Source organism: Serinus canaria, chromosome 2 (genome assembly GCF_022539315.1).
Source record: "Serinus canaria isolate serCan28SL12 chromosome 2, serCan2020, whole genome shotgun sequence".
In the NCBI taxonomy this organism is placed as follows: domain Eukaryota; kingdom Metazoa; phylum Chordata; class Aves; order Passeriformes; family Fringillidae; genus Serinus; species Serinus canaria.
In genome coordinates, this window is record NC_066315.1 from 3,848,283 (window position 1) to 3,872,554 (window position 24,272).

A 24,272-nucleotide genomic window follows, 5' to 3' on the forward strand; every position below is an offset into this window, starting at 1 on the left:
TCCTAGATTTAGATGTGTGGATGCAGCTCCTACAGGGCAGCCCTCAGTTCTTCACCCTGGGCACAGGGGCAAATGGCAAAAGCCAAAAGGCAGAAGCCCACATTAATTCTGTTATAATCAAAACTATAACCTGCACCCCAAGTGATAAGCAGTCTGATGGACATTTAGAATTTATATCTGAAGTGTTACAAGTGCAAATTCAGCTGCCTTCCACAACAAGAATTTTTTCTGATATGTTAGATAACAAGTCTCCAGCTAATTAAGTAACTGTTCCCTGACTCATTACTTTGCTAATATCTATTTCAAACAGCCTTTTATACAACAAGTTTTGCTTTTTATGTAAATTCTTGGCTTAGAAGCAAAGAATTTTTTACAAGCTTCCAATAACACTCGTAACAGGAGTTATCAAAAAAGAAAATACACAGTTTCAACAAAAGATGGCAAATTAGAGGGACGCAGATGAAAAGATTCAGTCTCACAAACGTGCATATTTTAATATGCAGATAAGTCAAAGCCAAAAAGAACAGCCAGTCTCCTCCTAAAAATGTGTTCTTCCTACGTTTGTCTGCAAAAAGCAACTTCCCAGCTTCATCAAACAACATTTGACAAAGATCAGAGAGATGCAGGACTTTCAAAGCCACGTCCACTCCAGCTCTCACTCACATGAACCATCCCCTTGAAGCCAGGACAAACTGTTCAGGTGACTGAGGGCTGCAGGAACATTCTCCAAAAATGTGCAGTTTTCAATTACAATCTTTGCAGCAAGCAGTGAGGGCATGAACTTTGAGACAACTCAGAGAGTCTGAAAATATTGCAGCTCAAATCCTCCTCTCCCAGAAGAAGGGAGAAGTCTTTGTTTTGCTGCTGCCCTTGACACCAAGATGCAGAACCTATTTTGTACAAAATATAATGTGGATCCATGCTGCTGACACAAGGTGAGGACAGTCCTCACTGGGAGGATTCCTTTGGCTGCCTCTTCAAGCATCAGCTGTCGTGTGGAGAGAATCACTGACTCATTTGGGCTGGAAAGGACCCCCAGTGTCGGGGTCTCTCTCTCTCTAGCTGGTCAGAGTGACCCCAAAAAAAGTTCTAAAGTCTCTTTTCCCAGCCTGGTGCATGAAGAAGGAGTCAGAGCTCTTCATTTTTTTGGTCTCAAGGTTGTTTATTGTATCTTATCTATAAAATTTTCTCCCTGCCCAGCTGAGGTCTGTTCAGCAGGACAGTCCAGGGCACTCTGCCTGCCCCCAGGGCAGTGTTATCTTTATACACTACAAACAAGGTGTACACTATTTACAATTATTTTCCAATACCTATCATCTATGTCAGACAGTGAGCTTCTACTCTAAACCAATCTAAAAGTGCCACCATCACCAGACAAGATGGAGGTAGAGAAGAAGAAGAAGAAAGGCTAGACATGCCCAAATCCCTCCATCTTGTCCCCAAAACCCCATTACCAAAAATCCTAAAGCCTACATTTACACCTTTGAGTACTTTATTTTTACACTATTTAAAATGCTGTGGCCTTTATCTCTTCATGTACAGGTGGCAATTTGCTCCATGGTTGGTAATGGAACCCACAGGTGTTCTGGGCTGTGTGCCAGGGTCTCTGAGTCCTTTGGAAAGGGTCCTGGCAACTCCAGACTCCCAGAGGGATGTCCTGAGTTCTGACACCCCAGGACCATGGAGCCCAGCCTCTGACTGATCATCACCTCAACAGCCAGAGCAGAGCACTGAGTGCCACATCCAGAGGTTTCTTCAATACTCCCAGGAGTGAGGGCTCCACCACCTCCCTGGGCAGCCCATTCCAACCTCTGACCACACTTCCAGGGAAGGAATCCCTGCTGATGCCCTGCCTGACCCTCCCCTGGAGCCATTCCCTCTTGTCCTGTCCCTTGCTGCCTGGGAGAAGAGGCTGACCCTCCCCTCCCCTCCTGTCAGGGAGTTTAGAGAGCAAAAAGGTCATCCCTGAGCCTCCTTTCCTCCAGGCTCACCATCCCAGCTCCCTCAGCAGCTCCTCAAGGACTGACTCTCCTGCCCCTCCCATACACAGAATTATGGCCTCATTCCTCTGCTCCAGCTGGAGAGGCCTGAGGGCTTCCTCAGCTGCATGACCAGCCTGCTTGGTGGCAGGAATACTGGATAAAACCTGGAATAAAACCTGGAACACAACCTGGAGACAGGACAGGGAACAACACCCAGTGTCCTGACTCAAACTCAGCAGTGTCTGGGTCATCCAACAGGAGCCTGGCAGAGAACAGGGCAGACTGAGAGCCCTTCTTTCCAGGGTCTTCCCTACATCTGGAGGGCTGAATTCCAAAGGCAAATCAGGGATATGTGACTTGCTTCCTTTTTATGATTTTTTTCTTTTTAATAAGTGCTCCATGGCTGTGTTCTTAGCACTGTTCAAGTGTTGGTTTTCCAGCAGGCTCATTACTCATTTTCAGGCAAAAGGAAAGTAAGGGGGGAATGAATGAGGTGTCCTTTTGTGCTGCATTTCTCCAATTCCTATGGAGACTTCCCTAACCCTGATCCTCTCCCTTACAAAGCCCTCAAGAATGCTCATAAATTTCAGGAGCACCCTTCTGATCTTTGGGAAACATCAGCTTTTCAAAAGGAAGCACCTTCAAAGGGCTCATTCTCCACCTGATATCTCTTTGTATTCACACAATGGTGAAATTCAGCCTACAGACTGAACTATTATTATTATTATTATTATTATTATTATTATTATTATTATTATTATTATTATTATTATTATTATATATATAATAATAATAATATAATATTAATATAATAATTATATAATATTAATATTTATTGCTGGAGAATTATCCCAGCAGATCTGCCAGAGTGAGTGGATGGTACCTCACCATTCTGCCCTTATCTGTCCCTTGAACAAGGCCAACTTTTCCAGGTACATTCCAAAAAAAAACCCCAAAACCAAACAAACAAGAGAATGTGACAGCAAAACCAAGCAGGATAACTGGACATGATCTGATGGCATTGTTCTCCAGGAGTTTTATCACTTAACATAATTTCACCCCCTTGCTTGTAGGACTTCACTATTCATTTCCCAGTTATAATCAATCATTCCTTGCTCTGTGTTTCTCTCCCTGAACAGAGCTGCTGGAGATGTTTATTTGAGAAGAAATCCCAGTGTGTAATGGTTCCACCACCAGGGCTGGGTTCTGCCTAACTGAGGAATTTCTGGTAGGATTGACAGGCAAAAAGATAATTACACCAAGCTTCCAGAGTTACAGGCAACAGCCCATTGTTTGTTCTGTCAGGGTTTTATTCCCCCCAGCCAAAGTGACCTTTTCTGAGTGAATACTGAACAATGTTCAGGGTGTTCAGGGTGCAGTGGCAGTGCTGTAAAACCAACCACTTTTTCAGCAGCCCCTGGGGGAGCAGTGACCCCACTGACCCAGCCCAGCCACACCACTGCTGTGCCTGCAGATAATGAAGGGACACTGTGAGGGTGAAGTTACTGCCATTGCCAAATACTTGATTTCAATCAGATTGGGGAAAATAAAATGAATTCTTATGAGATCTGACACTCAGAGTATGCAGTATGCCAGGTGAGGCAGAAATTGAAGAGTTTTTAGCCATATAAAATAATAACATCCATAAAAAATAATTTTAGTCTCATAAAATAATAGCAAACACTACTGCTACACTGGAGCCTTAGGGAATTTCTCTGCAGCTTTGGATCCTTGATTTCTTTTTTCTTTCTTTTTTTTTTTTTTTTTGTAGAAAAGGAAATCTTTCTGATAATGAACTGGAGGGGAGAAAAAAAGACATGACTGAAGAAGAACAGAAAGAGATGTGTGTAAAATCTTGGGACTCCCAAAGCAAAGAAGAGACTCCTGGAAAGCACTGGCTTCTGATTAAAGTTCCCTTATACTGCCATGGTGTAAAAAGCAGCAGATGTAAAAAGGAGGAGAGGCCTCAGGGTGCCAGGCAGCCTCAAGATCTTTTCCTAATCCCTGTCCCACTCAGCTGCTCTTCTGGGATGTCCCAAAAAATGAAGAAATTTGGAGGGAGATTCAGCCCCTCCCTCAGACTCCAGCATTTTGCCATTTCCTCACCACACACAAAGTTTATAGCCCAGTCCAGGGAGTGACATCCCTGCAATGCCACAGCCAGGGAAGGATCCAGCCCACAGAACATTTCTGCTGTGATTTCCAGGCCCTCTGATGCAAGTAAACCCTTGGGCTTTGGCTGTAAAATCAAATAAGAGTTGGGCATTGTGAGAAATTCAGACCCTCCCATGCACCAGTGATGCAGGGAGTTGGCTGAACTCCTACCTGAAGCATTTTCATCCTAAAAAGCACCTAAAGTGAGATGGGATAAATGCAGATCCACACCCAGGTGTTTATAATCTATACAGACCTGTGGGAAATATCTGATTTTTCATTTTCTGCTTTACCTGTTTGCAAGGCATTCAGAGCTCTTCTAAACATGTGGGCTTTGTTATCCTTATTGTCTTTTAAATAAAAACTCTGTGGTTCTATTTCATTTGGAAGGATGCTGACAGGGAAGCAATGCCAATACCCCAGCAACAGGGACTGGCCTCTGGGAAAACAACTGGCCACAACTCAGAGGACAATAGGGCTTCATGAAAGACAATTTCAGTGGCAGGCTGGAAAGGGAGATGTAAAAACAAGGAATGAAGAACAGATTTTCTCATTCTTTGAGAAAATCAGCCTTGTTTCAGTCAAATTTGAATGTACCCCATGTTTTTGCCCACAGTGATGCTCCCTGAAGTCTTACAGAAGGAGCAGCTTTCTCTGCTGCACCTGCAGGGCACAACATTTCCCCTTATTGCTGAAAAATAACTGGAAAATTGGAGCCAAGCATCAGTTTCCATTTTGCACTGGTGTGTTTTTGTGGTTGGTTTCCCAGAGGAGGTGGTTCAAACCCTCTTTCCAAACTTTCCCCTCCACAACACCACCAATGGCCTGGCTTGAATCCAGCCCATCTGATGGGGAAAAGGGATTTTTTAGGGGACACATTGCCCTGGGAAGGAGGTTACAGGAGGGCAAAAGCACAGGTGAGGTGCCAGGAGACAGAGCATGTGTGCTGAATTTCATCATTCAGGCCCTGTCACAGCACAGAGTGGTTTCTTCAAAAGGACCAAAGATAATATTTCCCATCTGTGGCATTTGAAGGAATAAATTCTGTTTGTTTCTGTTGCTTTGCTCTGTCTTTTTGAAAGGAAATAGGGAAAATGTGTGCAGCTCCTTTGTCAATGCCCTCCCCCTTTTCAGAGAAGCAAAAACTAAAAAGCACCAGGTCCCTTGAAGTGCTGGGGCAGTCAGGAATCAGAGCAGGGTGAATTTGGGAGGTCAGACAGCAGGAGATTTGACTGACAGAACAGCTTAAAGCAGAAGGGACCTGGTGAAAACAAAGACAAATCAGAGAGAAGGCTCAAAAGAGACAAATAACTGTGAATATCTCACATACAACAGCACATCCCTAAAGCAGTTTGAAAAAACATCTCAGAAGGATGGTGAAATTCATCAGCCAGCACCACACTGCCTTTAAAATGAGAGATTCAGACCTGTCCTCACCCCAGCTCAGCCAGGAGCTTACTTTGACTTTCACTCACCTATTACCCCTCTGTAAAGTTGAAATGACATTTGCCACTCTTGCAAAGCACAGATTTGCTAATAGGAAATGGCAGGTAAATGCTAATTATTATTATTATTATTATTATTATTATTATTATTATCATCATCATCATCATCATCATCATCATCATCATCATCATCATCATCATCATCATCATCATCATCATCATTATTCCTGTTAATTAGCACTGTGGTGTTTGTTAATTGGTTGTTAATATTATTAGAATTAGCAAGTCATGAATGATAATAATGATAATAATATGTAAAATTTATTACCTGAGAATGCAGATTATTTTTCCCTTTTTCACTGTTATTTAATGATCTGGCATCAACATGAGGAGCCTCTTCTTCCATCTCTTCCTACTTTTATCATCTCAAAACATTTGGAAAGACAGAACTTCACCAATCTAAGTCTTTTCACCTGCAATTTGAATGTGGCATTTAGGCCAAAGGCTCTGACCCAAACACAGGGATTTGCTCACCCAGGAGTGCTCAGATTGGTCCAGTGCCTCATCCCCTTCTCCAAAGTCTTGTCCCTGCTGAGAAACCACTCAGCTTCCCTGAGACTGAAGTGCTGCATGCTGCAGCTCAGCAGAGAGAGCAAACCCCCAGCAATTTCATCTGGAAATGTTCCTATTGGCAGGCTCTAAATGAATCCCAGGGAACCTCAAACCTCAATCTGGGCTTCTAAGTTAAATGTGTAAAATCACATGGAGTTTAGATTGCTTGGCACAAAGAAAAGAAACACCAAGATGTGTAACCTGCCCACTGAAAAGTAGCAGAATTGGACTTTTAGCTTTTTTTCCTCCCATTAAAATCCAGAATCTCACTGTGAAACTAAACATTTGCACATGAGACAGATGGAATGGATCCATCTGTCATTGTGAAACAATTTGCAGCAAGTAATTACACTGCAAAAACTCCACAGAGCCTGGTGATATGTCAGCACTGAGAGTGATGACTGAACATGAACAATTCCAGACAAATCCCTCGGGGAACACGTTTTTCTCATCAGCAAAGATACCCCAGGATCCACTGGAGGAGATGAATGGATGGGGAACTGAGGGATTCCCCAGGCTGGGAAAAAAGGGATGGATCATTTTCTTCTGCAAGTCAGAAACCACACCAAGGGAGCTGTGGATTACACACAAATGCTCCATTTTTATTAGAAAAATGAGATAAAATGGTAGAGAAGCCTTCTTCTGTGTGGATTCACTGCATCCAGGCTGGAATCTGAAATATCCCATCCTAAATGTGGTGGGAAGTTGGAACAAGTCTAGAGCAGGGGAATAAAAGCAAGCTTTGGACAGGATGTGCTGATAAAAAAGGGAGGCACTCTTACATCAGCTGCAAATGCCCAGAGGATGGGGATCAATTGTTCAGAGGGCAGCCTGGATTAGGAGTGAAATTATAATTAGAGGAAACTAAGTAAATGAAGAGTCTGATTTATTAATAGTATTTCCAAACATTTCAAAGACTGAAAATCTCCAAATGCACAAGGACCTGCAGATCTTTATTTGCATTTATTCATGTTTTAGAGATGGATGAGAAGAACTGAAAGATCACAGTTACATGCACTAAAATCAATGCAAAAATGGCCATCTGAACAGAAAGGCAGGAACTTCATGGATGCAGATTTTGAAAAGAAACCCTGCTATATAACAGGACACAAAAATATCCTGAGTTATCCCCTGAGAGATTGGCTGGATGTGACCTAAAGGGAGTTTTCTGACTCCAGGGTCTATGATTCACCATATAGCACACTCAGGATTTTCTTACTCCTGGAAACAAAAAATAAACCCAACCAAAGCTGACAGTCCTTTTCCATGGCTGGCTTCAGCCTCAGAGCCACACTGGAATTGGATGCTGAGAGGAATAAAAGAGTCACTTTGAAAGACAAATTCTATTCTCAGTTCCACCTCTGCAAACTGCCACTGACATTTCTTTTTCCTGAACTGCTCTGAAGTTTATAACAGGAAGCAGAACCTGGCCCCTGACACAGAAGCCTCAGTGGAGACTCCCCAGTTTTGGGCCAAAATCCACCAGAATCTGACTTTTGTCCCAGTCCTAAGCAGACACTGCCTCTGAACTGAAATGCAGAGAACACCCAGATGTTCTTAATAAAAACCAGGACAATTTGCAGCAGATGCCCAACCAGTGTAGACTCTTAAAAATAAAAAAAGGAAACTATGTCTGCTGGAGTTTCTGTAACTGATTAAGTCCCTGGCTCGGAAAAACAGATCCCTGCTCATGAGTCCAGCTGCCATGTAAGAGCCCAGCAGTGGAAAGAGATCCCCTCTACCTTATAATTTGCAGAATAAGTGGAAAATGGTGTTGGAATCTCTGGGTAACTTATTTTATTTTTAGAGGGCAGGTGGGTAAGAAATAGCTCTTACCTGCCCTGACCTCATTTACCATTTTGCTACTCCCAAGTCATTTTCCTCTCTGGAGAATGGAAAAAATGCTGGAGTGGTGCATAACCATTTTCTGAGGGTTTAAATGTCACATTGTTTATAGAAAAGAAAAAGAAGTGTGAACTAGACACAGAAGCTTATTTAGTTTTAGTCCACCCTGTTCTGAATTAATCTGATTTGGGTACACTGACAAGGTGCCTTGACTGAATTCAAGCCTTTTGTAATCCTGTGAATAATGTAAATGATTGTGTTAATTAAAAAAACAAAATGTGTAGTTTGCCAGTAGCAGGAGGATGTAGCTGACTTCAGCCACATGGAAGGAGTTAAAATCAAGCTTTGTTTTGTGGCACATTTGTTTCAGATCAGTAACAACACATCCTTTGGTGATCACTTTCAAACTTTTACAGGGGTGCTGCTACTGCAAATGCAGGTGGGACTGCTACAATTATCTAACAAAAGCAAGAGAATTTCAAATAATATTCCTGGATCAAACACAAGGTTGGCTGTTTAGGACACAACTTGTCTTTAGGAAGGATGTCCATCCTACCATCCTCCATCTCCTGTTGATGGAGAACTAGTGAAATCCTTACACAGGTTTTTCCTGAGGTCAGTTAATACCTGTCACTCCTTTGAAAGTTTTAATCTATCTTTTAATTTTCATAATGACTACAATTAAAATATGACTATCAAAAGCAATTAAAGAGAACAATCCCATTGCATTAACAGCTATTTAAATTGGTTTTAATTTTTTTTTTTACTGGTAATAGAACCACCACTACAGCACAGAAAAGATAAACTGAACCAAGCCAGTAATTTTTTTGCTGTTTTACCTACTCCAAGCTGATTTTAAAAGAAAGTTTTCTTTTTAATTCAGTTTTTAATGGCAAGCATACCTGACAGACATCATAGTGCTCAAAGAGGGACAGCAAACCAATATCACTGCGACTCGTGATGCCTTTCAAAATGGTGATATTGCCATTGCCAGAGTCCAGCTCAATCACATTGTTGAAAACATTGGACACAGCTTTGCCAGTCAAAAGCAAGTTCACCAATTCCTGTTTGGGACATGTTTGAGATGAACAAAAAAAAAAAAAAGAAGAAAAAACAATAGTTTTCTAAAAAAACCAAAACAATAGTTGATCAGCACAAGACTGGTTCAGGATTGATGTGAAGTTACACATGGAAATGACCCCAATTTATGGAGTGGCTTTAGGTTTATGGTTACAATTAAAATTGATTATGAAAAGATTCCAGATATTTTAGTCAAAGTCTCCCAAAGTAAAAGGAGGCATTTGTAAAATCACAGAGTATCCTGTGTTGGAAGGGACCCACAAGGATCATCCAGTCCAGCTCCTGGCCCTGCACAGACACCCCAACAATCCCACCCTGTTCCTGAGAGCTTTGTCTGAACCCTCCTGGAGCTCTGGCAGCTTTGGGGCTGGGACCATTCCCTGGGGGGCCTGGGCACCCTCTGGGGGAAAAAGCCTTTTCCAGCTGTGGGTTGGACTTCTTGTCCAAAAGGATTGATGCTTCAGGTTTTAGCTTTTATATTTTCAGATTCTGAGCTGCTTTAGTGTGTGGGGCTGAGCTTCCCATCAGGGCTTGGTGAGCTCTGTGCACAGAGCAGGGAGACAAAACAATTCCTGCTCCAGCTGGGCACCAAGGACAAATGATCCCAATCTCAGGCCAGGAGCACAAACCCCGTGGGCTGGAGAGAGAAAAACAAGCAGGGTGGGAGTGCCTGGGCTAAAGCTGGGCTGGGACAATGAACTGCAAGGTGGGAATGGAGCAGAGCTGATCCCAGGGAGAGACCCCGGGAGCGCTGGTGCATTTTGGGGCCATTTTGGGTCATCTTGGGTGCAGCCCTGGCTGGGCTCTGCTGCTGCCCAAGGTGCATCCATGGAGGAGATCCTTGGAATCAATCCCTGCTTTATTCTTTAGCTCTGTCCAGCCTCTGTTCTAGGCCAGCCTGCACAATGCTGTGAGAGACAGTGCTGAAAGCTTTGCTGAAGTTCAAATATTAGAGGAGTTTTCAATTTCCATCCCTCTGGAGGAATACTGGTGATAATTTATTTATTCTCACATCCAGCTATCAGACATCTCATGTAAGGGCTGTTTTGGGGTTTTTTTTCATGGAAACATTTTGGTGTCCTCTCTTCTCTACAATAAAAAATACAGCATGAATGGTATAAACTCAAGGCCTGTCCAGTACTACATGGCATTTCTGTATGTGATGTATTTTGGACAAGATTTGTTACATTATGATTCTTTCTCACTGATTATTTCTGGATGAAATTAAATCTCCTTCAGTAAAACATTTCCCCATATGGACCTTGATCACTAAGATATTGATATTTCCTAGAGATAATTGCTGATGATTTCCTCCCCAGCTGAAGCAGGGGTATGTGAGAGGCTCAATACCTGTGAGAGGGTGGGTGGCATCTGCACATGTGAGTGTGCCTGAAGTTCAAGAACAGAGATATGGGATATTTTTTTCAGCTAACATCCCACAGGGCCAGCTGGGGTGCATGAAAGCAGAGCTAACAGCAGACTGTGCTGCAGCAATCAACCAGCTCACTATTAATAAATAACATATGACTAAAACCAGGAGGGGAAATAACAAAGAGAAATTTTCCAGAAAAAATACTGTAAATTACCATGCCCAAAGACATGAATAACTCTGGTATGGCTAGTTTGGAACTGGTTTTAAAAATACTGCCCACAATTACAGCTCTGTGCTTCTCCTGAAGGATTCCCCAGATTTTATGGGCTTTTACTGACATTTTTAGCACTTTTATTCACCATCACTGATGTTCTACCACCTTCTTGAGGAACCATTGTGTGGTCACAGTACAAAAGTCCTCTAGCAACAAGAGAGGAGCATGAAACTTGTCTGTGGCAGAAGGGGAAGAGATGGGAGAAGTAGGATCAGACATGGAACCTCAGGCACCTTTCTGGAGGGCAGGGGGGGAACACAGCAATATCTCAGCCCTGAAATCAACCAAGGAGTCCCAGACAGGAAGATGAGAGGAGTGTGAGGACATGGGCACACAGGTGCAAGCACATGCAGGCCAAAAAATAAACCTGCAAAGCAGAACCTCTGAAAGCAAAGACAGCAATGTGCCAAAGCACGAGGAAAAATAAAAAAAAAAGGATTAAGGTTCTTGAGGATATGGGAATAAGGGAAAAAACAAAAGGAAATTGATGGAGATTTTATAGCATAAATCTCCACCAATTTATTTTCACAAATCATTTTTTTCCCATATCTAAAGGGGCTGCAAAAGAGCTGGAGAGGGACTTTTTCCAAGGGCATGGAGTGATGGGACAAGGGGAAATGGCCTCCAGCTGAAGGAGTGTAGGTTTAGCTGATATTAGGAAGAAATTCTTTACTGAGAGGGTGCTGAGGCCCTGGCCCAGGTTGCCATGAGAGGATGTGGATCCCCATCCCTGGAGCTGTTCAAGAACAGCTGGATGGGGCTTGGAGCAAGCTGGGAACGGGATGAGCTTTAAGGTCCCTTCCAACCCAAACCATTCTGTGATTCCATGACTCTATGACTCCAAAATAAGAAATCCTTCTCTTCCCAGAGGCCAGCTCAGAGCAGAGGCAGAGGACAAGGCCAGAACTGGACCTTTAGCTCACCTGGGTGCAGTAGCCATGGCTGCCAATCAGGCGGGTGGTGAGCACGTCAAAGTCGTTGCGCACCCTGCAGAGGAAAACACAAATTTAAAACCAATCAAATGTCAAATTGCTTCTTTTCATTCTTTTCATCTCCAAATCTTAATGACAACCAAAACCAAACTGTTTCCCAGCCATAAATATGGCCCTGTATTTTCTGAGTCCTTTCAGGGTGATTTCTTACATGGCCAAAAAAAAAAAAAAATTAAACCTCAACTAAACCTGTGGGAAGGAGAAGTTTGGTAGAGCTTGAAGGAAACAGTTGTAGAGGAGAAAAGAAGACATTTTCACCACTAGCTAGAATTTTAGAAATGAGAATTGCTGCCCTGTTTGTGTGACAGAATCACAGGATGGGTGAGGCTGGAAGGGACCTCTGGAGGTCCCTTTGTCCACCTCACCTCTGGTACCTGAGGCAAATTTCCCAGGTCCACATCTGGATGGTTTCTGAATTTCTCTAAGGAGACAGACTCCACAAAGCACCTCAGCAACACATTCCAGCACTCAGATAAGATCTGCTATTGGCTATTCCTATAATAAATACTTGTAATATATCCATAAAATCTATACACTACATTGTCCATGAAAAAAAAGAAAGGAAAAAAACCCAAACTCTCTAGGTGTACACATTTACAATGGTGCTGTGTGGCCCCTAATTCTATGTTGTGACAACAAAGAGAAAAGTCTGTGAAACTGCATTGCCCATAATTATGGAGTAATGTGTCCCCAAACTAAGTTCACTGTCTCTTAACTCCTGGAATTACTGAATTAGTGATTGGTTGATGGCCTAAACCATAAAGGTTGTAACTGTGATCATTTCTTATCCTGCAGAAATAATGGAATTGCAAACATTATTTTACACATGAAGAAATGTTTAATCTAGGTTTGAGGAAAATCAATGTACTATGTTCTGGGAGAGTTGTGGCAATAAAACCCACTGATTAATTCTATGGGTCATAAAAAAGCTATTTTCCTTCAGTATAAAATATGCTGATCTCAATTGGTTTGACTCCATCCTTATTCTGATATTGCTACTGAGGTGGAGAGAATGCCTGAATAATGATCAATTAAAATTTAGTTATTCTATACACATCCAGGCTCCTCATTCCCATCTGACTTGGCAAATCCATGCATACAAATATCCTTGTTTCTTGACAACTGGCACAATTAATTTTGGTTTAAAAGGAAAGTATTTTGTTTCTGACAAAGCAGGAGTTGAATTGATGTGGTCGGGTTACAGCTAGCTGGAAATTTCCCCTTGACATTGACACACATGCTCCATTAAAAATGTATTTATTAAGTAAAAAGCCAGGATGTTTCCTGTCTTCATCCTAAACTTTAGATAAGTATTTTTCATAGGTCATCTCTGAATGCCAAAATCAGAATGTAACATATAATTTCGAGGTTTACAGCCCTAGAAGTATTTAAAATAATTCAACAAAAGTCATAGTCATGGAATCACAATTCCCAAACTTTAGGTATTTATTTTCTCACAGGATTTCTTTGAATGCCAAAATCAGAATGTAACATATAATTTCGAGGTTAACAGCCCTAAAAGTATTTAAAATAACTGAAAGAAAGTCACAGTCATGGAATCACCATTCCCAAACTTTAGGTAATTATCTTTTCATAGGATTTCTTTGAATGTAACATATAATTTCAAGGTTTACAGCCCTAAAAGCATTTAAAATAATTAAGAAAAATGTCACAGCCACGGAATCACGATTCCCATTTTGAAAAATGCATTTTATCCCTTTTGCAAAAACATGTTTCATGCCTTTTAAAAACAATTATTTTAAAGACAATTGACAAGTCAGTGTCAGACATAACAAAGTGCCACTGATGTCTCTTGCCTGTGTGAAATCAAAGGAAAGGCTGAGGAAAGTGTGCCCGTGACAGGGAAAACTCCCTCGTGCACCACTGCAAGGCATGGATGGGATGATAAAAATCTTTGGATTTTGGCCATTTTTCAGTTTTAGCAACGGCCTCATCTCGCCAGCGCCGCGGGCAGAATGTCCAACATGCGTCAGTCGGGGACGAGGGGACATACGCCACACACAATGGCAGGAAGCTCTAATTCCATCTGAAGGCACAAACAATCTGGGAGGCTGGAGGTGGATCTGAGCTCCTGCAGAAGAAGGACAACATCTGCCTTTGCAATCAGCCCCACTGCTGAGGAAACCCGCGGGATTTACACCTCTGCTCCACGCGGGATTTACGCCTCCGCTCCACGCGCTTGGGGCTCCTCTTCCCACCTGCCAAGGGCTCCCCATTCTCTCTGCAGGTGTGTCTGTGGTGTTTCAGGTGCAAGTGCACCTCATGCTTTGTAAAAACATCAGAGAGTCACAATTCTGCAGGTGGTTTTTGCCGGGGTGGGGAGAGGTTCATCGGTGATAGGCAAATCTGAAGTGTTTGTTCGTTCTGCTGTCCTGGCTGTCAGATGTCAATCCAAACATAACCTGTAATTCATTATCATCAACATGACTCCCCCAGCATAGAATTTTCTATTTATAATTTTTAAATCACTTTAGAACAGAAAGAAAACCCATTATTTGGAGCCAGGAGCCTTTTAATAATCCCAATGATCAACAGACAATGATTGAAGGCTTGACTCCCTGAATCCCTTTTTAATTTACAGCCCAACACGCCACGTGCTGCTGTAACAGAATCACAGATCAGTAAAAAGACACTAAAAAGCAACAGTGTTAAGGGTAAATATTCCTTTCTTGTGCTGTATTGTCACTATTTTCCAGTGCTGTGATAGTTGACATCCCAGCTGGAGAGTGGGGTAGGAGAATGTTGGCTGCAAGAGCAGAACAGTGGGGGTTTGCCTCTACTGGTAATATTATAAAATCTGTTTAAAAAAAATATCCATGCAGAAAGCAAGATACTGATTTTTAAAATCTCCTGAATAAAGACTTTAAATCAAGCATGTGCTCCATGTGCAGTTTTCAGCAGAAATCATTCCCTGTGATGATAGGAACCCAAAAGTTGACAATGAGAATTTGCTAAATTTCAGGTTACTTGTAAGATCTCCCAGCTCGGTGTTCAGTTTTAGTTGTAATGTGTGTGATGTGCTTTATGCCTGCCTGAAACCAGGGAGGACAGAGTTTGAACTGTAAAATATGTACAGAATGTGGATGCATTTTAATATGCTCACAGAACTTAAATAACATGGCAAAACTCAGCTCCACATGGTTTATTCACTCTGAGCTGTTCTTTTAAAATATATTTGTGTTAAAGCCATTTTTCCCTCCCAAAAAAAGAGCAATTGTGAGCTCTTATCCTGAGGCTTAACTGTCCTTTCCAGTCCTCATGCAAGCAAACACTTTTTTCTCACATTATCATCACACAAAATGAACATCATTACGTGGTGAAACCAAAAGGTGTGTAAGGTGGCTTCAGAGTAAAAACCTAATTCATAGCATCTGGAGAAATATCCTCAGGACAGAAAACACCAAAATACAGCTGGTGTGAATCATACCTATATTTTCATGCTGCTGGGTTTAAGGCAGGGATGCCTGAAAGTCCTTCCAGAAAATATCTTTATATATTTTAAATTCATTTCCTCTCCATGCTCCTGTTGATGAATCTGTGTTAATCTCCAGCCTGGTTGTAGCTGTTGGTTTCAAGTTATAAATAATGTGTTTATAAAGGATGTTAAGATGTTCTGAGCCACAGCTTTGACTGCTCTGAATTGTCCCAGCCATACTGACACTGTTTGCTGACTTCCAGGCAGTTATTAGAAATCTGCCTAGAAATCAATTCATTCTGGGATATAAAAACAGCAAAAAAACCCAAAAAATCTAAAAGCTAAAGATGGATGGACCAAACCACACCTGACAGAAGAAACTGCAATGTCATTATAAACCTTAGCACTGATGGTGCAATGATAAAATACATTTCAGTGATCTGCATGGACTCAATAAAGTTTTAAAAGCACATAAATACAAATGCAAAATATAAATTTTTTGAGCATTGGAATCTCCAATATAACATAACCTGCAATCAGATGAACTTTTCCTTAGCAAAAACTAAGTGAAATAAATGTTTTTCAAATGCTCCCCATACATTTACTCTCAATTCACTTCCAGGGAAATTCTTGACAAGTCTTCAATGGGGAATAATTAATTACTGAATACAAAAGCCCCATACAAACTGAAATGGGAATAACCCCAGACTATCACAATGTGAGTCAGTTCATGCCATAGGTATGGCTTGGCTTGATACAGAACAAAATAAAATGATAGAAAAGAAAAATAGAAATATTTATAATATAAATATAATATAAATATATATATATAAAAATAACAAAATAATATGAAAAAAAAAATGAGTATGTTTCAGTAAGTGCTGGCTGGTTTACAGTCCTGAACTCTGAGGCAAAGCTGCCACAGAAAACTGGTGACCTCACTTTGTTCATGGCAACAGACAGTCACATTAACAAACACACAATTACAAGTCTACTCCCAAAATAGATTTGGGGCTGGCAGGGAGGAAAAAAACTCATCTTCAAGCATAAGGATTTCAAATAATTACAATGGGGTTATGGAAAATGACAGGATGGGTGACAGCCTTATTGTGTAAATGTTCCAGAATATTTCTTTTTTTTTTTTTTTTTTTTTTTAAATACTGGCACATGGCAAAGGCTTCAAATGAATGTTCAAAGAAGAAGGGAAGGGACTCCCTAAAAAAAATATAATATTGCTTGGGATTCGGACCAGGGGAAGCAAGGAAGTGGCTTCATTCTTTATTTATCACTTTTGCCACATACCTGCTAATTTCACAAAGTTCTTAAAATGGTCTGAGGTACTCATGCAGGTAAATTCATCAGCTCTGCTGCTCCACGGTGCTGACAAAATATGGGAAGCATTCATTTCACAGGGATAAATCTGATGGAAAAAATTATTAATCTATTGGCATGCTCAACCCACTATTTGTTTTTTTAAAGAAATTCTCTTTCTGACTGAATGCAGTGTCCTCCTGAATGCAACAGAACAAGCAAAGATATTAAATCTGTATTTATCTCACCACATTGGCTCTTCAGCAAACAGCTGAATAACCTGAATGTGTGAAAGTAACCTGCTGAAATTTGGCCAAAATCTGACAATTTATTTGTTACTGCTACATTTTGTAGTAGAATCACAGATATTCTTCCACACCTCTGCAATATCCTTTATTTAATAATCAATATCCTTTATTTTCCTAAAATCAAAAGAATTAATTTCTGAAATGCTTTGGTTTGCTAAAGGAAAGGAAAAAGGGAAAAAAAACAAGTTTGGAAAGATGTAAAAGCTGATCAGTCACTGCAGGGCAGGGCTCATATAATTGATTTCTATATCTGGAGATGAACACACAAACAGGCAATCCCTCTGGAATTCTTTAAATTTCTGTACATGGAGAGATCCTGAAGGCAATTCAGGTGACCTTGCTCAGGTAATTTGCAGAGTAGAGGAAGAAACTTCAGGAAAATTCCTTTTCTCCATCTGATGAACACACAGTAAAAGGAGCCTGAAACAACCTGGCCATGGCCATCAAACTTCTAAATACCAAGGACTGGAGGGATAAATCACAAATATTCTGGCACTGAAGACAGACTGAATCTATTGTAAAATTTTTTTAGATTAAAAGCTGAGAAGTGAGAAATAAGGTTGATCTAGAAATAAAAAGACCCTGAAGTCATTCTTTGAAGACTCCTCAACTGGACAAACCAATTAAAAGTTCCATTTCTTTAAGTTAGCTCACTAGAGATTTTAGCTCAACAGCATCTGAGCATTTAGATATTGCAGGGTCAGAGGAATTTCTGGAAGGAGAGTTAAACACTGGAGAAGTTTTCCTGTGGGAAGAGGCTGCAGAGACCAGGATCATTTCACTACAGCAGGACACAACTGGTGGACTCCAACTAAGGAGATGATTCAGGAAAATTCCCTCACTGCTTTTCAAAACATGAATTCCCCACCACTCCTTAAAAGTCACTACAGGACACGAAATAACACAACATGGACACGTTGTTCTTTTCAAGGTAAAAAGGGACTTTTTAATTTCTGACTCCAACATTTATAAATTTCCCAAAGTGAGAGTGGATTGGAGGGTGACAGTGCCACCTCTCCCATGACACTGGACAAACCAACAGCCCATCAAATTTCTTCCATAAAAGAACTCAAAACAATGAGTTATTTACAGAAAGTGTGTGAGAAAGCTCGTTACAAGAATAGGAACATCAGAAAGTTTAGAAAAATCTTAAAAAATTAGGACGACACTTAAACTTACTGGGCAATTCACGGGAAAAAAAAAAAAAAAAAGGAAAAACTCTTTCACAAAACACATTTGTGCAGTGGGGAGCTCATTGCCACAGGGGTTGTGGAGGCCAAAAGGATTAAAGTGTTCAGAGAAATTGGTGGGACACAGGTTTCATCAAGGGCTCATAAACTCAGTGACCTGGGCACAACTGGAAGCTTGGGAAATCCTGGGATTACTGCAGGGAACATGGAGAATATTCCAGCAGAATGATCCTTCACTGCATTTCTTAGTGTGTTTCCTGTCTTTTCCCCATCAAACACAGGCTAACAGGCCTGCAGAACCTTTCCTTGATCCTACAGGGGCAGTCCTATGGAAACAAGGGGCAGCTAAACCCACAGATCTCTGCTGTCACAGACATATTTATGAAAAACACTTTTGCTAGGACTTTTCTCCTGAGAAGCTGGGAAGCTTCAGCTTCTCCATGTTTTGCTGCTTTGGAATGGGATTTGGAGAATTGTTCACCCAGCATAGGAAATTGTTTTTACTTGATGACCAATGACAGCCAGATGTGTTGAGGTTGTGAGCAGTCACAGGATTTTATTATCATTCCTTTCTATTCCTTTCAAGCCTTCTGATGAAATCCTTTTCTCTCTATTCTTTTAGTAGAGTTTTAATATATAATTTTCTTATAATATAATATAAATAATAAAATAATCAATCAGCCTTCTGAAACATGGAGTCAAGATTCTCATCTCTTCCCTCATCCTGGGACCCCTGTGGACACCACCACACTCAGGTTGTCCCCAGAAGAATATTCCATGTTTAAATCAGCCCTGGTGTGAATTACAGCCACATCCCACAATGGGATAATAGAGAATTGTGGAGAGGAAGAAGAGAAGATGATGTTCTCTGCATCTGGCAGGTCAAACCCAGCCATTCCAGTTTCTCTCTTTCACAGAAATTCACATTTCTTGGTTGTTTTCTCAGCTTTCCATACTTTTCTCAGTGGTAGCTCAGGACCCTGGTCACACTTTGGTAAGATTTACTGATGCACTTTCTGCACTAACACTGACCTTTCAATTAAATCACTTCCTCTGCCTTTCTTGTTTATTTACAACCCCACCATCCCAGCTTTTAGGAAACAGTTCTATCCCACCTCAAAATTTGCTTTTTTTAAGGCTAGAAAACATAAAAACTTTTGTTCTTTTAGAATTCTTCTTGGACAAAACAGATTCTGTGCTTTTCCTCCACTTCCCCAGATTCAGTGAGTGAGCCCAGCCTGCCATGGTGTTTCTCTAAGGACTCATCAGTGCCTTGCACAATCCATTAACATTTCTTCACCTCCTCAAGCTCTTCTGATACACCCTCAGAGCAGATCCAAGGCTGTTTTTTAAGGCTGGCTCAGAGGCACTGTGTGCTCTGCTGCTCCTCCTCCTGCCCTCACAGCAGATGAACCCCCAGCACAGTAGTGAGCAGGCTCTGTTTACAGGACCTTGCACTTTCCCTAGTGAAAATAAATTCCTTTTTATTGCCCTCATCAGGAGGCTGAGCCAATGCTCTTTTTACAGCCCAATTTGTTCTCTCTATTGACAGGGCCTTTCAGCTTTTCAGTCATCAGGTCACTTCATCAGCACACCACTCCCTTTTTCCATCTCAGGGTCCCACATGTTATTTAAAAAAAAAATAAAAATTAGAGGGGAATATAGCTCCTCCAGAACTTTACATTAATATTTACACTAAAATTTTGGAATCAAATTGAATCAAATTTGGCCCCTTACCTTCCTGAAACACCCTTGGAACCCCAAGAGTTAAGAGCACCTGGGTTCTGTGAAATTGGATTTTTTTTTTAAATACACAGGAAGGAATCAGTCTAAAATCAGCCTAAAAGTTTCTCCCCTATCACCCCTGTGTACAAGAATCAAACCTTTTGATGCAATTATACTTCTGGCAGCCTTTCTAAATCCAGTTATGCCCTCCCTGTGTCTGCCATCAGGAATGTTGAATTTTTTTGTTTATAAAGATCAAGCCTGAGCCATTTAATGGCTGGAGTTTTTAAATAAAAAGATTTTTTTAAAGACAGCTATGCATGTGATAATTTTTGATAATAGTTGTATTAATCATGATACCTTCAGTGTGGGCAGAGATTAATTAATAAGGCCATTAAAGGAGTGGTTTTGGTGGAAAGGAAAAGGGGGAGATGTTGGGGCTCTAAGCAGAGAGCACTTTGAGCCTTATTAGCATAAGAGATTTGGCAACAGGATGCCTTGGCAAGAGCAAACAGAACTTTGAGCATTAAATCAAGATTGCAACAAATGAAATCACATGGATTTACTGGAGAAAAGGAAAATGTCATCAGATTTCTGCAAGCAAGAGATGTTTAAAATGTGTCAGTTTGTTTATGTGATCTTTAACCCAATCGCTGCAGTAAAACATCTCTGCCTTCCTAGAACAATCTATGAGCATTTGTAGTCCACAATAAAATCAGATTATTTGACCATCACACCAGTCCCCATGTCCCTCTTCATCACTGATATTATTGTAAGGAATAAAACATTTCTAATCCCAGACTGATCACTGACAAACTCCACCAGTCACCTTGCCCATGCTAACAGCACCTCTCTGAGTCTCTTTCCACATCACCTTTAGAATCCTTAAAAGATGGGTTTTTCACATTATTAAATGATTTTTTCATTTGACATAGCAAATAAAAATCTCTTATTAGGTCCCCATTAACCAATTTTATTCTCTTTTTTTTAGTTTAACTACCAATTCCCCATTTGCTCCTACACCTGCAAGTTATTCTATATTCAAATAAGGCATGACAAAGGCAAGCTTTAGGATCAGATCCATTCATAAATTCTGGCCAAGCAAGAGAAAAGGTTAAATTTTTTCAGGGTAAATTCCATTTTTTCAGGCACTTTTTCAGGTTAAATTCCACCTGCCACAAATCTGATGCAGTTATTGTGCATGAATTCCAAGGCAGAATATTCATTTTAGACTTGGAGCATTCTTGACATTATTCCTGATATCAGCCACCTCCACTCTACACAGAAACCTCACACCTTTTCCTGATATCTCTGCATTAATATGATAAGGAAATCACTTGTTGTTTCATTTCCCCACCTGTGCCCTCATCTGAACCACATTTCTTCTCCATTTTCCAACACCAGCACTCAGAGCACTGATGTCAGAGAAAGCTCTTGCTCACCACACATTTTTCATTCCTCTGCACTATTTTAAGAAGTCAGAAAACTCCCCAGAGAATGAGATAATCACCTTCCCTTTCTTCAGTTCCTCAGCTTTATGATTTATCCTGATCAGTTCCATGGGGAGTTGGATGTGTCAGGAGAGAAATCTGTTTTTATTCCCACCAGTGACCTTCCTGCTGCACATCCACACCAACTCTGCTGTCCCTCAGCCTCCAGCCCTGCCCTTCTCTTCTGTGAACCCAGCTGGTGACACAGCTGAAATTCCTCCATTTCCTTACCAGGGGACAAGAGTCACATGTCTCAATTACCTGGCAAACTCCACCTTTTCTCCCTTTTATTATTTTTGGCATTGTTTCCCAGTTCCCCAATCCCTTACCTATCAAGATAACAAACAGAACCAGCAGAAAAACATCTTTGTCTTCTTGATTCTGCCCTTTTTTTCTGAGCTGACTCTCATTTACTCCATTTCCTTACCTCTATCCTTTGCTCCTTGTCCTCCAGTGCAGCAAACACCCTCAAACCTAATCCAGCCTTTCCTCTTCTCTGCCTCTCTGGTCTCATTTCCACTGGGGTCACATTCCTTATTTAAAATGCTACATAGCTTCCTTATATTCACATTTTATTTGGCAAATCCTACACATTTCTCTGGAGTGAGCCCCTGCTCTCCTTTCCTCTATCTTGTCTTCCAAACCCCCTTTTCCCAGCACCTTTTGTCCCTGGGTCCCCTCTCTCTCAAGGATCAGAAAGTGACATTTCACACATCCATCTATTCCCTTTTTGAAAGCACAAAGCTTCAAATCTTGGTCTCACATCCTCCCACAAACATTGCTAAGGCTGTCACTGATTTTCCCTGTATTCTTGCCTTTTTTTGAAGGAAAAACATTAAATTCTTTCTTTTATTACCCTTTAGCAGCTGCATTGATTACCCTCCATTTCTGAATTGATTAATGTTGCAGGCAGCTCTTGCCCAGGGAACATTTTGGCTACAAGGGCTCTGCCCAATTCCCACAACAGAACCTCAAAGGCAGGAAAGATCCTGAAAATGAGGAATTGCACACAACCCATCCAACAGGAGGCAGAGAGTTCACTCACCCCAACAAAAAAGGGCTCAATTCTTCCCCACCAAGGTCTGGATCCCACAAAATCTCTCCTATTTGCTCTTCCCCCTCCTCCTGGTAAATCCAACCTGCTTCCCTCATGTTACAAAATCACAAATGGCTCTTGGGGAGCTTTGAGATTCTCAAATATATATATTATTTTTTTTCTCAGTTGTGTCCAGCTCCTTGTTTTTTAGCACATTAACATAACTGACAGCTGTTTCCCCTCCACCCCAGCAGCTTCCCTGTGTTTTTCAAACACCAAAAGCTGTAAAAAACCACCATGACATCTATTTATATTACCTAACTGCAAGCCCTGAGTGCAAACTGCTCCCAGGCACAGCTTCCCCCTGCTGCTGCTCTCCCAGGCACTCTCCAGTGGAGGGGAAGCTGCCTTTAAAAAGGTTTTCCCAGAAAACTGGCTCAGAGGAAAATCAACTTCCATCAAGAGCTGAGAGTGCCCCAAGTGATGGGAACCTTCCTGAGAAGCTGGAAGTGGAATTTTCCCCCTGGCCCAGCCCAAAGGATATTTCCCAGAAAGCTTTTCTTCAGCATCAGGAGAGAAGGTGAATTTCAGGGGAACTCCAAATTAGAGATTGGCTCTGGCACAGGGAAAGGTGTCAGCAAAGGAAAGTGGATTGAGGGTTCCCTTTGTTCCACCCACAGCTCAGGAGGCAGCAGAGCATCACTTTCCTTTTCAAAAAAATCCTGCATGACTGCAAGAGACTTAAAAAGTAATGTGCCAGAATTGGGGTTATTTTACAGTAAATGATACAGAAAGGATATAGGAAAAAAATTATTACTGCAGTAGAGATCATTTCCTGCTACTAAAAATAATAAATAGAATAGAAATAAAATAGAATAAAAAGAAACAGAATAAAAACTTCTCTTGATGAGTAAAGGCAGGCAGAACTGTTAAAGTTACAAAAAAGAAAAAAGTAAAAATAGTTTGCCAATGGGCCAGAAGAGGAAGATTTTTGTAGGATTGCTTGCAACCAGAGAAATGATTACAGAAGATGATAAACAGATATATTTGACCATGGTAAAGGGCAAAGGAATGGGCAGCATTTAACATGATTTGGTGCTTCTGCAAGGTTTTATTTCAAAGGTGGAGCAGAATGGCAGATTAAGGAGATTTAACTTCTCCAGTTAGGTAAAACTACCACAGGAATGAAGAGTAAAGGCACAGAACAACATAATTTTAATAATTTGATTCCCTCAAGTGAAAAACTGTTCATTAACAGATTTCAGAGAATGAGGTGAATTAGCAATAATCAAGGACTGAATTATTTGGTGTGAGAAATCCTACACGGACAAGGAGCCATAATGGGATTTATTTGATTTAATAACAACTAAATAAGTTAAATAATGAAATCCATTAAACAACCAACTCCAAACAACCAAAAATCTCCAACAGCAAAGTGGGAACAGCACAGATAACTCTGAAACAGGTCTAAACACCCTTCTCTGGAGCAGTAAGGGCTGCAGAAATGCAGTTAATAGAGCTTTGGGATCACAGCAAGGAAGATGCTGACGTGTATTTCCCAAGGTTTATGAGCAGCCAAACCTTAATGAAGTCCACAGCCTCCTCCTGACTGGCAAAATCAGTCTCCTTTTTGATTTTTCCCACAGCTAAAGCCATTGTTTTACTTCTTCTCACAGCAACACCTCAGAGAAAACAAGGAAAAGAGACCCAGAGGCCAATCCTGCCTGGAGGGTGGCACGAGACCTGCTACCAGTCACTGGTAAAATATCCCCAGGTCCCAAAAATGATGCAAACAGAGGCATTTTGATTTGTGAGCAGCACAATGAGCCTGTGTCTCAGATCATGCTCTCTGCATTGCCTCCATGGCCTGAAAATGGCAATACATTGGTTTTCCACCTGAGGAATTTTCTTCTCCCACGTGTTCTTTGCTCTCCTGGGTTCTGGTAATGGTGATTTTATGCAGGAAGTTATTGTGGAGGAGTTTTACAGTGACTGCTGTGAGCCAGAGAGAGGCTGGATC

The 24,272-nt window shown here is 41.2% G+C and overlaps 1 protein-coding gene and 1 long non-coding RNA gene across 7 annotated transcripts in view; both read right to left on the reverse strand.

The window, feature by feature from the left end:
- MINDY4 (MINDY lysine 48 deubiquitinase 4) overlaps nucleotides 1–24,272 on the reverse strand; it is a 75,550-nt gene that overhangs the window by 12,383 nt on the left and 38,895 nt on the right. For 4 of the 6 annotated variants that reach the window (XM_018909147.3, XM_050971620.1, XM_018909146.3 and 1 more), the window contains 2 exons: nucleotides 11,688–11,751; nucleotides 8,941–9,102 (listed from right to left, as the gene is read on the reverse strand). In XM_018909147.3, coding sequence (XP_018764692.2) covers nucleotides 8,941–9,102; nucleotides 11,688–11,751 — 226 coding nt within the window. Of the gene's footprint in view, nucleotides 1–5,909; nucleotides 6,055–8,940; nucleotides 9,103–11,687; nucleotides 11,752–24,272 lie in introns of all 6 variants that reach the window. The other 2 variants (XR_001989756.3, XM_018909149.3) reach the window with 2 other exon arrangements.
- On the reverse strand, nucleotides 12,153–22,764 carry LOC108961453 (uncharacterized). Its single transcript, XR_001989757.3, has 3 exons — nucleotides 21,237–22,764; nucleotides 16,495–16,612; nucleotides 12,153–14,179 (listed from the first exon to the last, which is right to left on the reverse strand). It is a non-coding gene; the product is annotated as an uncharacterized LOC108961453 (long non-coding RNA).